Below are 15848 nucleotides of genomic sequence, written 5' to 3'. Positions count from 1 at the left end.
ACTAGGACATAATGGGAATGGTAGTTTTGCAACAGTTGCAGTCCAGATCTGGGAACCCAGCATTAGACACACTTTTAGACACAATTGCCAACATTGGCCTCCTATTTCCACCATTAGACCTCTTCTACCGAAACAAAAATGGCACCCAGCGCTTCCTCCACCTCCACGGAAAAAAAAAATCTTACACAAGTGATGACAGCAAGTCTAGCGCCCCCTGGTGTCCGGTGGAAGCAACAACAGAGGCAGCGGCGGTGCTGGTGAGCCTGACTGAGCAGAGAAAGGGAAATGGCGGCCGGCGGCGGCTTAGCCTGATCCGGTGGATTGCCAGACGGTGTGCGGAGCTGCCGGTTGTGTATGCGGGGCGGCCCGGAGGACAGGCGGCGGATAGGAGCAGGGACAGGGGCTGTGGCAACCAGAGAGCCGGAGCCTGCGCTCACCGGCCGCCGAGAACAACATGGTGAAGACCCGGCAGAGCGCCCTGCAAGGCCCGGACGGGAAGTTCATCTCCTCCCGGACCCGCTCCGGTCAGAGGAGGCTCTCGGGCAGGACACAACCGGCTAAGGTAACGGGGCTGGAGGCGGAGGAGGCCGCGGCCATTGTGTCTACAACACCGGCCATGTCTGCTGCCGGACTAATATATGTTATTACTCTCCAGTCTATTCTATTATATCTTATTACTCTCCAGTCTGTTCTATTATATCTTATTACACTCCAGTCTGTTCTATTATATCTTATTACTCTCCAGTCTATTCTATTATATCTTATTACTCTCCAGTCTATTCTATTATATCTTATTATACTCCAGTCTATTCTATTATATCTTATTACTCTCCAGTCTATTCTATTATATCTTATTACACTCCAGTCTGTTCTATTATATCTTATTACTCTCCAGTCTGTTCTATTATATCTTATTACACTCCAGTCTCTTCTATTGTATCTTATTACTCTCCAGTCTATTCTATTATATCTTATTACACTCCAGTCTGTTCTATTATATCTTATTACACTCCAGTCTATTCTATTATATCTTATTACACTCCAGTCTGTTCTATTATATCTTATTACACTCCAGTCTGTTCTATTATATCTTATTACACTCCAGTCTGTTCTATTATATCTTATTACACTCCAGTCTATTCTATTATATCTTATTACACTCCAGTCTCTTCTATTGTATCTTATTACACTCCAGTCTGTTCTATTATATCTTATTACTCTCCAGTCTGTTCTATTATATCTTATTACACTTCATTCTCTTCTATTATATCTTATTACACTCCAGTCTGTTCTATTATATCTTATTACTCTCCAGTCTGTTCTATTATATCTTATTACTCTCCAGTCTATTCTATTATATCTTATTACACTCCAGTCTCTTCTATTGTATCTTATTACTCTCCAGTCTATTCTATTATATCTTATTACACTCCAGTCTATTCTATTATATCTTATTACACTCCAGTCTATTCTATTATATCTTATTACACTCCAGTCTGTTCTATTATATCTTATTACACTCCAGTCTATTCTATTATATCTTATTACACTCCAGTCTATTCTATTATATCTTATTACACTCCAGTCTGTTCTATTATATCTTATTACACTCCAGTCTATTCTATTGTATCTTATTACTCTCCAGTCTATTCTATTATATCTTATTACACTCCAGTCTATTCTATTATATCTTATTACACTCCAGTCTGTTCTATTATATCTTATTACTCTCCAGTCTATTCTATTATATCTTATTACTCTCCAGTCTATTCTATTATATCTTATTACACTCCAGTCTGTTCTATTATATCTTATTACTCTCCAGTCTGTTCTATTATATCTTATTACACTCCAGTCTCTTCTATTGTATCTTATTACTCTCCAGTCTATTCTATTATATCTTATTACACTCCAGTCTATTCTATTATATCTTATTACACTCCAGTCTATTCTATTATATCTTATTACACTCCAGTCTGTTCTATTATATCTTATTACACTCCAGTCTATTCTATTATATCTTATTACACTCCAGTCTGTTCTATTATATCTTATTACACTCCAGTCTGTTCTATTGTATCTTATTACACTCCAGTCTGTTCTATTATATCTTATTACTCTCCAGTCTGTTCTATTATATCTTATTACACTTCATTCTCTTCTATTATATCTTATTACACTCCAGTCTGTTCTATTATATCTTATTACTCTCCAGTCTGTTCTATTATATCTTATTACTCTCCAGTCTGTTCTATTATATCTTATTACACTCCAGTCTCTTCTATTGTATCTTATTACTCTCCAGTCTATTCTATTATATCTTATTACACTCCAGTCTATTCTATTATATCTTATTACACTCCAGTCTATTCTATTATATCTTATTACACTCCAGTCTGTTCTATTATATCTTATTACACTCCAGTCTATTCTATTATATCTTATTATACTCCAGTCTATTCTATTATATCTTATTACACTCCAGTCTCTTCTATTGTATCTTATTACACTCCAGTCTGTTCTATTATATCTTATTACTCTCCAGTCTGTTCTATTATATCTTATTACACTTCATTCTCTTCTATTATATCTTATTACACTCCAGTCTGTTCTATTATATCTTATTACTCTCCAGTCTGTTCTATTATATCTTATTATACTCCAGTCTATTCTATTATATCTTATTACTCTCCAGTCTATTCTATTATATCTTATTACTCTCCAGTCTATTCTATTATATCTTATTACACTCCAGTCTATTCTATTATATCTTATTACACTCCAGTCTATTCTATTATATCTTATTACTCTCCAGTCTGTTCTATTATATCTTATTACTCTCCAGTCTATTCTATTATATCTTATTACACTCCAGTCTATTCTATTATATCTTATTACACTCCAGTCTGTTCTATTATATCTTATTACACTCCATTCTGTTCTATTATATCTTATTACACTCCAGTGTGTTCTATTATAGCAATAGTGATTCCTCTAGTATTTGCCCTATTGTTATTATTACCCTCTAGTCTGTTCTATTATCAGAGCACACTGTAGTGTGTAGATAGATATAAGATGTTATCACCCTTCAGTCTGTGCTCTATTATGGTATCATGCTCCAATCTATTATGTTATTATACTCCATTTCACTGTTTCCCAACCAGGGTGCCTCCAGCTGTTGCAAAACTACAACTCCCAGCATGCCCGGACAGCCGAAGGCTGTCCGGGCATGCTGGGAGTTGTAGTTTTGCAACAGCTGGAGGCACCCTGGTTGGGAATTACTACTAAATATGTGCAACTTATTTGCTTTGGAGTATTTTTAGAACATGATGGATTCTAGTCTATTTTAGACAGAAAAAAAACCCATTGGTGCTGAATTTATCACTAGCATTGGCCAAAACTACGCTGAAATGTCAGACCATGCTGGAGCAGGTATAAATACAGTCTAAAACAGTGTTTCCCTACCGGGCATTCTGGGAGTTGTAGTTTTGCCAACATCTGGAGGCACCCTGGTTGGGAAACACCAGTCTAAACCGTAGATCCCGAAGTCCGTGCGCACAATTGATCTTTATATTTATCTTTATATTTATCTGCGCCTTTTGATTAATTAGGTGCACAATAGACCGGCCTAACCCTCTGTAGTTTGGTCTATATTGATGCGGGGAATAGACAACTTTGATAAATCCTCCCCTCTATTGAGTTGTCCTCAGCTGATGTAGCAGAGCTGAGCGGGTCAGGCAAGGTTCATCGCCATACCACTGTGTATGTATTGGTGGCACCTTTTTAGCTCTGCTACATCTGCCCCTAGACGTACGTAAATATGGCGACTTGATGATTCCACTGGTCACGTGACGCTGCTTGTATATAAGCGTGTGAAGTCATGTGACCTGAGAAGTTGCAGACCTCTGTTGTGACCCATTATCTCTGTGTGTGTATAGTGTCCCGGCTGATCAGGGCTTTGTGCCCACTGTGTATGGGTGCAGGGCGGGTGTAGTGAGGGCACAGCAGGTGCCTGTTGTTGTGTTCTGTGTCGGCAGCTGTCTGGATTGTACAAAAGAACAAAAGTTTTGTCCAGGAGCCGGTGGCTGGGCGCCCTCTCTGGTGGCTACGGGTATAGCAGCTGGAGAAATCTCTCTCTCTCCATTAGGGCAGTGACAGCTGGATTTTTCAGGCTGCACCTTTAGTGAGTGGACGTTTCGCCGCAGGTAGGAGATCACTGCAGGAACACGTTGCCTTGTTAACTTCTGTATGAATAAAGTTTGTTTTGTTGCAATCAATCATGCTGCACCCTACCTGGTTAGACTAGTTCTCACTTGTAGCTTAGGTGAAGAGTAAACTTTTTTGTTGTATCTTGTATATGTTTGACCTGTTGAGCATGCTGGGAGTTGTCGTTCTGCAACAGCTGGGGGGCACACTGGTTGGAAAACTGAGAGCTAAAGCCTAATTACAACAACCGGTGTGCCCCCAGCTGTTGCAAAGCTACAACTCCCTGCATGCCTGGACAGCCGTTGACTTGTTGAGCATGCTGGGAGTTGTAGTTTTGGGACTACAGATTCAAGCTGTCTGGTTAAGTGTTTTAATTTTGCTATAGCATCAATTGCCAACGAGAGTTTCTTCAGCTGTTGCATAACTACAACTCCCAGCATGCCTGGACAGCAAACGGCTCTCCGGACATGCTGGGAGTTGTAGTTTTGCAGCAGCTGGGGGGGCACACTGGTTGAGAAACATTTAGGTTTAGCATATTTAAAACAACCAGTGTGCCCCCAGCTGTTGCAAAGCTACAACTCCGAGCATGCCCAGACAGCCGATGGCCTTTGTAACAGCTGGGGGCTCTCTGGTTGGGGATCATGAGTTGGCCCTAGGCCATGAAAGGATCCCATGCTATCGGCTGTCCAGGCATGCTGGGAGTTGTAGTCTTGCAACAGCTGGGGGGGGCAAACTTGTTGGGCAACACTTAGCTGCAGCAAAATTACAACAACCATTGTGCAACAGCTGGAGGCACACCGATTAGGAATTGCTGCTATAGCAAAATTACAACACCCAAGAGACAGCCTGAGCCTGTAGTCCCAAAAAAATCTGCAACTCCCAGCATGCACTGACAGCGGATTGGAAAGTCATGGGTTGGTACTGGGACACAAAAGGATCCCACGCTACACGTCTTCAATAGCTATAAGGTAAAATGCTGTTTGGCCTGATTTCCCCCACCCCCCCCATACGTATGCACATTCAGCTGGGCCGGGTGTGCATGTGATGTGAAGAGCTGCTGCCAGACACCCCTGTTAGGGGCTTATTTCCCCGACCATGAATATGCATGAATTACGACCCTTCAAGTTTAGCAGGATTTAAAGCGGTACTCCGGTGGAAAACTTTATTTATTTTTTTAAATCAACTGGTGCCAGAAAGTTAAACAGATTTGTAAATCACTTCTATTAAAAAATCTTAATCCTTCCACTACTTTTTATGTTTATATATCATTATTTTTTTTTCTCTTTTTTTTTTATTGTCCACAGTGCTCTCTGCTGACACCTGATGCCCGTATCAGGAACTGTCCAGAGCAGGAGAAAATCCCCATTGCAATCCTATGCTGCTCTGGTCTGTGGTGCCCGAGGGGGCGGGTAGGGTGCCTGTGGTGCCCGAGGGGGCGGGTAGGGTGCCTGTGGTGCCCGAGGGGGGCGATGCGTGTAGGGTGCCTGTGGTGCCCAGGGGGTCTTTGGTGCCCAGGGCGGTAGGGGGTCTGCGGTGCCCGGGCAGGGGGTGGTGGTGGTGGTGGTGTTGTAGAGGGTCTGTGCGGGCGGGGTGGGGGGGGTGGGATGTTGTAGGGGGTCTGTGCTGGCCGGGGGGGGGGGGGGGGGGGGGTGTAGGGGGTCCTTCGTTGGCACAAATTTGACAGTGTCAGTCTATCTAGTAAAACTGCCAATAGATCAGCACTCTGAGAGTAGCATAGGCTATTGTTATAGAGTAATCTAGAGGTTCTTTTCTATGCCTTGTGCTTACCTGTTTCCGCACATGTGGCAAGCATGAGGTCGTCAGCCATTCTCATTCCAAATCAATCACTGAAATGATTCTTCATGTTACCTTTTGACTTTGCAGAGAGAGGGGTAGAGTGTTATCACTGCCCCGATGATCTGGCTAGATGCCAGCAGCTGAGACCCATAATTTGGCATCAGTTCATAAAATGCAGTTTTGATGTGTTTTCTTATTTTTTTTGCAGTATTTTTATGCAGTAAAACTATGTACCGTATATACTCGAGTATAAGCAGAGTTTTTCAGCACGATTTTTCGTGCTGAAAACGCCCCCCTCGGCTTATATTTGAGTGAACTCTCTGCCTGTCAATCCCTTCTCAGTGGTCTTCAACCTGCGGACCTCCAGATGTTGCAAAACTACAACTCCCAGCATGCCCGGACAGCCATCAGCTTTTGAAACCTCTGGAGGTCCGCAGGTTGAAGACCAATGCGGCCTTTGTCATCATCCAGACCCCCCCTTTTGTTTTGTACTCACCTCCCCTCGGCGGGTAGGAAGGGTGAGCTGGTCCGGGCCATCTATGCTGCAGGGACCGTCTGGTGGGGAGGGTTAGTCTTTCCAGGCTGTCCATCTTCACCGGGGGGCCTCTTATCCGTGCTTCGGGCTGGCCCCGGCCTAGTGACGTTGCCTTGACGATGACGCACAGGGACATTGCAAATGAATGTCCCTGTGCGTCGTAGTTTCAAAACTACAACTCCAAGCATTCCTGGACAGCCGATGGCTGTCCGGGCATGCTGGGAGTTGTAGTTTTGCACTATCTGGAGATCCGCAGGTTGAAGACCACTGATGAAGGGATTGAGCGGCGGTGGTGGTGATGGTGATGGGTGGTGGTGGTGGTGGTGGTGGTGGGGGGAGGGGGGGAAGAATGATGTATCTCCCACCCTAGGCTTATAGTCAAGTCAATAACTTTTCCTGGGTTTTTGGGGTGAAATTAGGGTCTCGGCTTATATTCGGGTCGGCTTATACTCGAGTATATACGGTAACTCTGGTATAGTTTTTATTGTACCAACTTGATATCAGGGTTAAATGTATACTTAAAGGGATACTCCGCTGAAAAACTTTTTTTTTTTGTAATTTTTTTTGAATCAACTGGTGCTAGAAGGTTAAACAGATTTGTAAATTACTTCTATTTAAAAATCTTAAATCTTCCAGTACTTATCAGCTGCTGTATGCTCCACAGGAAGTTCTTTTTTTTTTTAATTTCCTTTTTGTCTGACCACAGTGCTCTCTGCTGACACCTCTGTCCATTTGAGGGACTGTCCAGAGCAGGAGAGGTTTGCTATGGGGATTCACTCCTACTCCGTTCCTCTGTTTAGTTCCTAAAATGGACAGAGATGTCAGCAGAGAGCACCGTGGTCAGACAGAAAGGAAATTCAAAAAGAAAAGCACTTCCTGTGGAGTATACAGCAGCTGATAAGTACAGCCTCTGGCTGTCTGGGCTTGGTGGGAGTTGTAGTTTTGCAGCAGCTGGAGGCACCCTGGTTGGTGTTTGGGCGTTCTGTGATGGTGCTGGTGTCCCCCTCTTACAGGTGTGCGCTCTCATCTTCCGTAGCCCATAAGGTTATGTTCACACTGTGGCATTCCGCGCAGTGAACATTACCATCAGTGTGAATGGGTCTTCCGCAAGATCCGTTCACACTGCGGTATTTCAGCGGCAGACAATTCCGCCAACGGAAAATGTTTGGCGCCAAAAAAAAAAATCATTATTTGTGCGGAAGTCTACAAACACTGCATAGCCGTCAGTTGTCGCGGCACAGTGCCCCGTGGTCCTACCGCTGAATTATTTTTGGTGTCTGCCGCCAGACGGAATCTGAGATTCGGCAGTGTGAACGTCCTGCCTGGGGCTGTGGGGCAGATGAGCAGAGCTGTGTGTGACGCTGGTAGACTCCTTACAGTACAGTCCTTCTCCATACAAGTTCATCTAAGGCCAGCACATAGCTCTCTGCCGCCTCCCGCATGTAAACAAAGGAGCAGCTGCTGAGCCGAGCTGTAATGCTGCACATACGTGCGCTGTACACATGGTATTTATTACTTATAAGCCAGCGACCCCCCCCCCCCCCCCCCTTATTGGATCATCAGAGGAATTCCGTAATACATCCTGGTATTTTGTTTGGAGTCAGACTTGTCCTATCCTCTCTGGACTCTACAGCCTGTATTATATATGTTTTTGTTACTGTTCCCTGTTATCAGCCATTGTTGTCAGAGTAGAGGCTGGTTAGTGTATTTCAATGTAGAACTTTACAAAAGTTAAAGGGGTACTCCGACGTTTAGACATCTTATCCTCTATCCAAAGGATAGGGGATAAGATGCCTGATCGCGGGGGTCCCGCCACTGGGGACCCCCACAATATAGCATGCAGCACCCACCTGTATCTGCTTCCGGCAGCGCTGGAGGTTCTGGCTCCCGACCACGGGAACGGAAGATTGTGACGTCACAACTCCGCCCCTGTGTGACATCACGCCCCTCCCCCTCAATGCAAGTCTATGGGAGGGGGCGTGACAGCTGTCGCACCCTCTCCCATAGGTTTTCATTGAGAGGGCGGAGCGTGACGGCACACGGGGGCGGAGGCATGACGTCACAATGCTTCGGCCCCGTGATTGACAGTAATCAGACCCAGAGCGAAGCAGCTCGGGCATAGGGATACAGCGTACAGCAGTGGTCTCAAACCTGCGGACCTCCAGCTGTTGCAAAACTACATCTCCAAGCATGCCCGGACAGCGTTGGCTGTCCGGGCATGCTGGGAGTTGTAGTTTTGCAACAGCTGGAGGTCCGCAGGTTGGAGACCACTGGCGTATAGTGAGTTCCAGCGCCCGGCGGCCCCCAACAAAGAGGAGGAGGGCAGTGCTTGACATCTGAGTAGTACCCCGCTGGGCTGATCATTAATTGGGCGGGCAGAACAGCGCTGGCGGGTAACATAGGGTTAGTTCCCCGATGTGGGGACAGCGCTGCGCTGGGCTGATAATACATTCCCGAGGGGGAGGGGCCCATCCGGTATTGCGTTATGGGGAAAAATTTATATTGTGCAGCCCAAAAAATTCAGTATTCGATATGAACCTGTATACTGCCCAGCCCTACTCTCTGCTGACACCTCTGTCTGTCTCAGGAACTGTCCAGAGCAGGAGAAAATCCCCATATCAAACCAATGCTGCTCTGGACAGTTCATGACACAGACAGAGGTGTCAGCAGAGAGCACTGTGGACAAGACAAAAAAAGAAATTCGAAAAGAATTTCCTCTGTAGCATACAGCTGCTAATAAGTACTGGAAGGATTAAGATACAGTATTTAAATAGAAGTCATTTACAAATCTGTCATGGTCTTCGCCTGCTGGCACTGGGGAGCTTCAGTTCTTCGAGGGAACCATGAATGCCAACATGTTCTGTGACATGTGTCTTGCTATAGAAGCTGAGGGTGATGGACTGACCAAGAATGTCTCCAGACTGAAACCCTACTGAGCATCTGTGGGGTCTCCTCACACAGAACGTGGGGGAGCACAAGGTGTATAACATCCAGCAGCTCTGTGATGTCTTCATGGAGCAGGGAGAGAGGACTCCGGTGACAACCTCTCTGTGAACTCCATGCCCAGGAGGTTTATAGGGGTACTCCGCTGGAAAACAGTCACCAGGCCATAAAAGGGACACTGCGGAGCTGGAAAGGGTGCAGAGACGCGCGACTAAACTAATATGGGGCATGGAACATCTTAGCTATGAGGAGCGATTAAAGGAGTTACAATTGTTTAGTCTTGAGAAGAGACGTTTAAGGGGGGATATGATAAATGTATATAAGTATATTAATGGCCCATACAAAAAATATGGAGAAAAACTGTTCCAGGTTAAACCCCCCCAAAGGACGAGGGGGCACTCCCTCCGTCTGGAGAAGAAAAAGTTTAGTCTAAAGGGGCGACACGCCTTCTTTACCATAAGAACTGTGAATTTATGGAACAGTCTACCTCAGGAACTGGTCACAGCAGGAAAAATGAACAGCTTTAAAACAGGGTTAGATACATTCCTGAAACAAAATAACATTAATGCTTATAAAGAAATATAAAATCCCTTCCCCAATATCGCGCCACACCCCTACCCTTCAATTCCTTGGTTGGACTTGATGGACATATGTCTTTTTTCAACCGTACTAACTATGTAACTATGTAAATAAATAAAAAATGAACTGGTGCCAGAAAGTTATACAGATTTGTAAATTACTTCCAGTACTTATCAGATGCTGTATGCTCCAGAAAAAGTTGTGTGGTTCTTTCCATATGTAAGTTTGCTAAACAATCTGCCCCTTACCTCCTATATCAGTTTTACCAACCAGAATCAGGCCCTAAGACATCTTATCCCCTATACAAAAGTTAGGGGGGGATAAGATGTCTGATTGTGGGGGTCCCCCACTGGGGACCCCTGCAATCTCTCAGGCAGCACCCACCTGTCTCAGTTACATGTAGTGCTGGAGGCTCCGTGTCTGAAGCCTCATGACCACAGGGCCGGAGTATCATGACGTCACGCCCCCTCCCATAGGCTTGCATTGAGGGGGCGGGGTGTGATGTCATGATACTCCGGCCCCGTGGTCATGAGGCTTCAGACATGAAGCCTCCAGCACTACATGTAACTGAGACAGGTCGGTGCTGCCTGAGAGGTGGGACCCCCGCGATCAGACATCTTATCCCCTATCCTTTGGAAAATAATGGTGGCCACACAAAATATTGACACTTTAGGCCCACTTTGGACATTTACACTTAGGGGTGTCCTTGCTTCTGTGGCCAAGGTTTAGACATTACTGGCTGCTGAGTTATTTTGAGTAGACACAACACTAAACAATGTTATACAGACTATCAGTGCCCAACTTTACCTTAGGACTCTGATGTCTCCCCATCTGGTATTACTCAAGATTTCTCCATCTGATCTAAAAAGTTACAGCATAATGTAAAATATGGTTGTTGGCTTTCCAGCATGCTGGGAGTTGTAGTTTTGCAACAGCTGGAGGCAACCTGGTTTTGAGACACTGCTCTATGGGATACATGGAGGGGGAATGACGGCCGCCGCTCAGTGTGGGGGGTCGACATGCCCCCTTCCAGCAGACTGCCGGGGCCCCATTTAGAAGTTTGTGGCGGGGTCCCAGCAGTCATACCCCCATGATCTATAACTTATACCCTTTCCTTTGGATAGGGATAAGTTATGTTTTACTTCAGAACTCCTTTAAAGGGGTACTCGGTGGAGAACTTTATTTTTTTTTAAATCAACTGGTGCCAGAAAATTTAAACAGATTTGTAAATTACTTCTATTAAAAAAATCTTAATCCTTCCAATACTTATTAGCTGCTGAATACTACAGAGGAAATGGTTTTCTTTTTGGAACACAGAGCTCTCTGCGGACATCATGACCACAGTGCTCTCTGCTGACATCTCTGTCCATTTTAACCTGTTAAGGACCAAGGGCGTACCTGTACGCCCTGAGTCCGCTCGTGTTCTATAAGCGGGTCATGGCGGGTCGGGCCCGGCCTCTAACAAGGGTCGGGACCCGTTGCTATTAACCCTTTAGACGTGGCGTTCAAAATTGAACGCCGCGTCTAAAGTGAAAGTAAATCATTGCCGGTTAGCTCAGGGGGCTGTTCGGCATGTCCGCAGTGAAATTGCCGCATCCCCAACAGCTGTAAAGACAGCAGGAGGGTCCCTTACCTTGCCTCCTGGTGTCCGATCGCCAAATGACTGCTCAGTGCCTGAGATCCAGGCATGAGCAGTCAAGCGACAGAACCATTGAGCAATGGTTTCCTATGAGAAACCACTGATCAATGTAAAAGATCAGTGTGTGCAGTGTTATAGGTCCCTATGGGAGCTATAACACTGCAAAAAAAAGTGAAAAAAAGATCATTTAACCCCTTCCCTAATAAAAGTTTGAATCACCCCCTTTTCCCATAAAAAAAAAAAACTGTGTAAATAAACATATGTGGTATCACCGCGTGCGGAAATGTCCGAATCATAAAAATCTGTTGTTAATTAAACCGCACGGTCAATGGCATAGGCGCAAATTCCATAGTCCAAAATAGTGTATTTTTGGTCACTTTTTATATAAAATTTATAAAAAACGATTAAAAAGTCCGATCAATACAGAAATGATACTTCTGAAAACTTCAAATCACAGCGCAAAGAATGAGCCCCCATACCGCCCCATACGCGGAAAAATAAAAAAGTTAGAGTGGTAAGAAAATGACAATTTTAAACGTATACATTTTCCTGCATGTAGTTATGATTTTTTTCCAGAAGTACGACAAAATCAAACCTATATAAGTAGGGGATCATTTTAATTGTATGGACCTACAGAATAAAGAGAAGGTGTCATTTTTACCGAAAAATGTACTACGTAGAAACAGAAGCCCCAAAATTTACAAAAAAGCGTTTTTTTATGTTGTTTTTTTTTTTTCAATTTTGTTTCTCAGTGATTTTTCTTTTTCTGTTTCGTCATAGATTTTTGGGTAAAATGACTGATTTAATTACAAAGTAGAATTGGTGGCACAAAAAATAAGCCATGTGGATTTTTAGGTGCAAAATTGAAAGAGTTATGATTTTTTAAAGGTAAGGAGGAAAAAATGAGAGTGCAAAAACGGAAAACCCCCTGGTCCTTAAGGCTAGGTTCAGACTACGGAATCTCCGGGCAGAAAATTTCTGCCCGGAGATTCCGAGTTCCGCCTGTGTCGACTGAATTAGTTGGCGCTAGGACTGCGCGGACATTGCAGTCTCCTATAGACTGCTATGTGTTCCGCTAGGATTTCCACCTGAAGAAAGAGCAACCCCTTTCTTCAGGCGGAAATTTTGTAGCGGATTTTCCATCTGGATTTTCCGCTTCACAAATTCCGAAGTGTTAATTTGTGAACGGAAAACCATTCACTGCACTATGCATTATAGTAAGCGGAATTTCTGCCGGAAATTTCAAAACGAAAATTCCGGCAGAAATTCCGTTGTCTGAACCTAGCCTAAGGGGTTAAGAACTTGCCAGAGTAGGAGAAAATCCCCATAGCCAAACATACGCTGCTCTGGACAGTTCCTAAAATGGACAGAGATGTCAGCAGAGAGCACTGTGGACAACACAAAAAAGAAAAGAATTTCCTCTGTAGTATTTAGCAGCTATTAAGTACTGGAAGGATTAAGATTTGTTAATAGAAATAATTTACAAATCTATTTAACTTTCTGGCACCAGTTGATTTAAAAAAACAAAAACAAACAAAAACAAAGTTTTCCACCGGAGTACCGCTTTAAGATTCCCATAGACTTTAGTCAAAGTTCAGATGCTGAGTAGTTTTGTAGCAGCTGGACGGTCAGTGTTCTGTAGACTTCTGTCTTAGTATAAGATAAACTGCATTATCTCCCGATCCAAGTACTAAAGATAAATCTCTGCAAAGTTCATTTACATAAAATTTACCCCAACGTCGTCGCTATGTCAGCAGCATTGTGTACCAGCTCTCCAGCCGTGAAGTAGTAAATCCCTTCCCTCTGCCAGAAAGCAGACGGCCTGCAGGGTTGTGTAAGCAGATGACGCCACACTTCATACTACAAGGCAGTCTATGGGGGGGAGGAAGGAGGGCGAAAGACCATAATCTATTAACCCCTTACCGACTCTTGATGTATTTGTAAATAAAAAATGTAAAGTAAGGTATACTACAGCTGATACCCACCGCCAGTGGTCTGACTGTAGCCCCAGTTGTGTAACCACAGCTTTGAGTTTTCGGGTGGGGTACCTCTGTACAAGCCATTCCTGTCTTTGGCTTTGCAGTAGGGATCGACCGATATTGTTTTTTTAGGGCCGATACCGATAATCGGTGGAGGTTAGGGCCGATAACTTAAACCGATATTCCGGTATAAGTTATCGGCTATTTATCCCCCCGCGACACCGCTGCAGATCGTTGATTTACAGCAGGCGCTTTAAATCAATGCACTGCGGTGGCTTTTGCGGTGCCAGAGATCGCCGCTGCCACCCACTTCTCTCCCCCTACCTGTCAGGGTGGTCCGGGCCATCCATCCTTCCTGTAGTGTCCAGCGGCATTCCGGGTGGAGGGTGAACGGTCCGGGCTGTCCTTCTTCTCCGGGGGTCCTCTTCTCCACTCCGGGCAGGCTCCGGCCTAGTAATGCAGCATAGACGCCGCTGCGCAGTGACGCCCGTGCCCAGTGATGCTCCTGACGTCACGGCGTAGCGGCGTCTATGCAGCGTACTAGGCCGGAGCCTGCCCGGAGGGGAGTAGAGGACCCCCGGAGAAGGACAGCCCGGACCGGTTCACTCTCCACCCGGAATGCCGCCGGACACTACAGGAAGGATGGATGGCCCGGGCCACCCCCATTACGGGTAAGTCAAAAAAAATTTATTGACTTGGAGGGTCGGGGAGGGGCCCGACCGGTATAGCGGTCGATCCTTACTTTGCAGTCCAGGCATGCTGGGAGTTGTAGTTTTTCAACGTGGTGGTCCACAGTTTGGAGACAACTGGCATGTCACTCACTCACATGGTTTTCAGAACGTCTTAACAGGGAACAGTGGATAACATTCATATACATGCGCATGTACATAAAGGTCACATCAACTTTATATCCTCCATTAACCTGCCCATTTGGCTCTTTTAATAGAAAATTGTGGAAAACCACAACTCCCAGCATGCTCGGACAGCCGTTGGCTGTCCGGGCATGCTGGGTGTTGTGGTTTTCTAACAGCTAGAGGCATCCTGGTTGGGAAACAATGGCCTAAAGGTACCTATACATATTAAGGGGGTATTTGGGGAATTTTTTTTTTTGTGTAGTCCATAAGTCTTTACCTTGGTCTCGAAATTTTTATTTTAAATTATTTTTTTTAAAATTAGTTTTATTGAAAAAAATAAATAAAAAACCTTCGGCATTACAGAAGACAAAGGTAGGCAAGGGCATACAAAATCCAGGGATGACATAGTAGCCTAACCAACTAAGGCCCCTTTCACACTGCCGGTATGCTCCGGCAAACTCCCTCTTTTGATATATATTTTTTTGCATTTTGCCGGCCGTAATTTTGCAGGAGCATACCGGCAAATAACTGGTCCCAATGGACCCATTGTATTCAAGAACAGCCATTATTTTTGGAGAAAAAAAATGGGACAAAACGGTGCAAGCACTATTTTTTTTCTCCGGCTTTTCTCGATCCTAAAATAACGGGCTTTACGCTGCCGGAGACAGCAGACAGTGGTAAAAAGTAACACAAGTGAGCGAGGCGATTTACAGTTGTAAACGTAACAAGCACCCGCAGGTGTCATGAAGTCAAAAACATAAACATAGGTCCTTTATTCTCTTAAAGGGGTACTCCGCCCCTGGCATCTTATCCCCTATCCAAAGGATAGGGGACAAGATGTTAGATCGCCACGGTCCCGCTGCTTGGGACCCCTGGGATCGCCGCTGTGGCACCCCGCCATCATTACTGCACAGAGCGAGTTCGCTCTGTGCGTAATGACGGGCGATACAGGGGCCGGAGCAGCGTGACTCCATGGCTCCGCCCCTCATTACATCACGGTCCGTCCCCTTAATGCTAGTCTATGGCAGGGGGTGTGACGACTGCCACGCCCCCTTCCCATAGACTTGTATTGACGGGGGCGGGGCCGTGACTTAACGATGCTCCGGCCCCTGTATTGCCCGTCATTACGTGCAGAGCGATCTCGCTCTGTGCAGTAATGATAGCGGGGTGCTGCAGCAGCGATCCCCTGGGTCCCCAGCAGCGGGACCGCGACGATCTGACATCTTATCCCCTGTCCTTTGGATAGGGGATAAGATGTCTAGGGGCGGAGTACCCCTTTAAGGCACTAGGTGAGAGTATACCCATAAAGGAAATAC

The 15848-nt window shown here is 45.1% G+C and overlaps 1 protein-coding gene across 3 annotated transcripts in view; it reads left to right on the top strand.

Moving 5' to 3' along the window:
- The first annotated feature begins 200 nt into the window (after window positions 1-200).
- ATAD2B (ATPase family AAA domain containing 2B) overlaps window positions 201-15848 on the top strand; it is a 173961-nt gene continuing 158313 nt past the window's right edge. For 2 of the 3 annotated variants that reach the window (XM_056564326.1, XM_056564325.1), the window contains exon 1: window positions 201-562. In XM_056564326.1, the coding sequence (XP_056420301.1) occupies window positions 455-562 (108 nt within the window). In that variant the 5' untranslated portion in view covers window positions 201-454. The remainder of the gene's footprint in view (window positions 563-15848) is intronic. The other variant, XM_056564327.1, reaches the window with a different exon arrangement.

This window comes from Hyla sarda, chromosome 3, assembly GCF_029499605.1.
Source record: "Hyla sarda isolate aHylSar1 chromosome 3, aHylSar1.hap1, whole genome shotgun sequence".
NCBI classification, from domain to species: domain Eukaryota; kingdom Metazoa; phylum Chordata; class Amphibia; order Anura; family Hylidae; genus Hyla; species Hyla sarda.
Note: the sequence above shows the minus strand (reverse complement) of the source record. Positions and strands in the feature narration are given on the sequence as shown.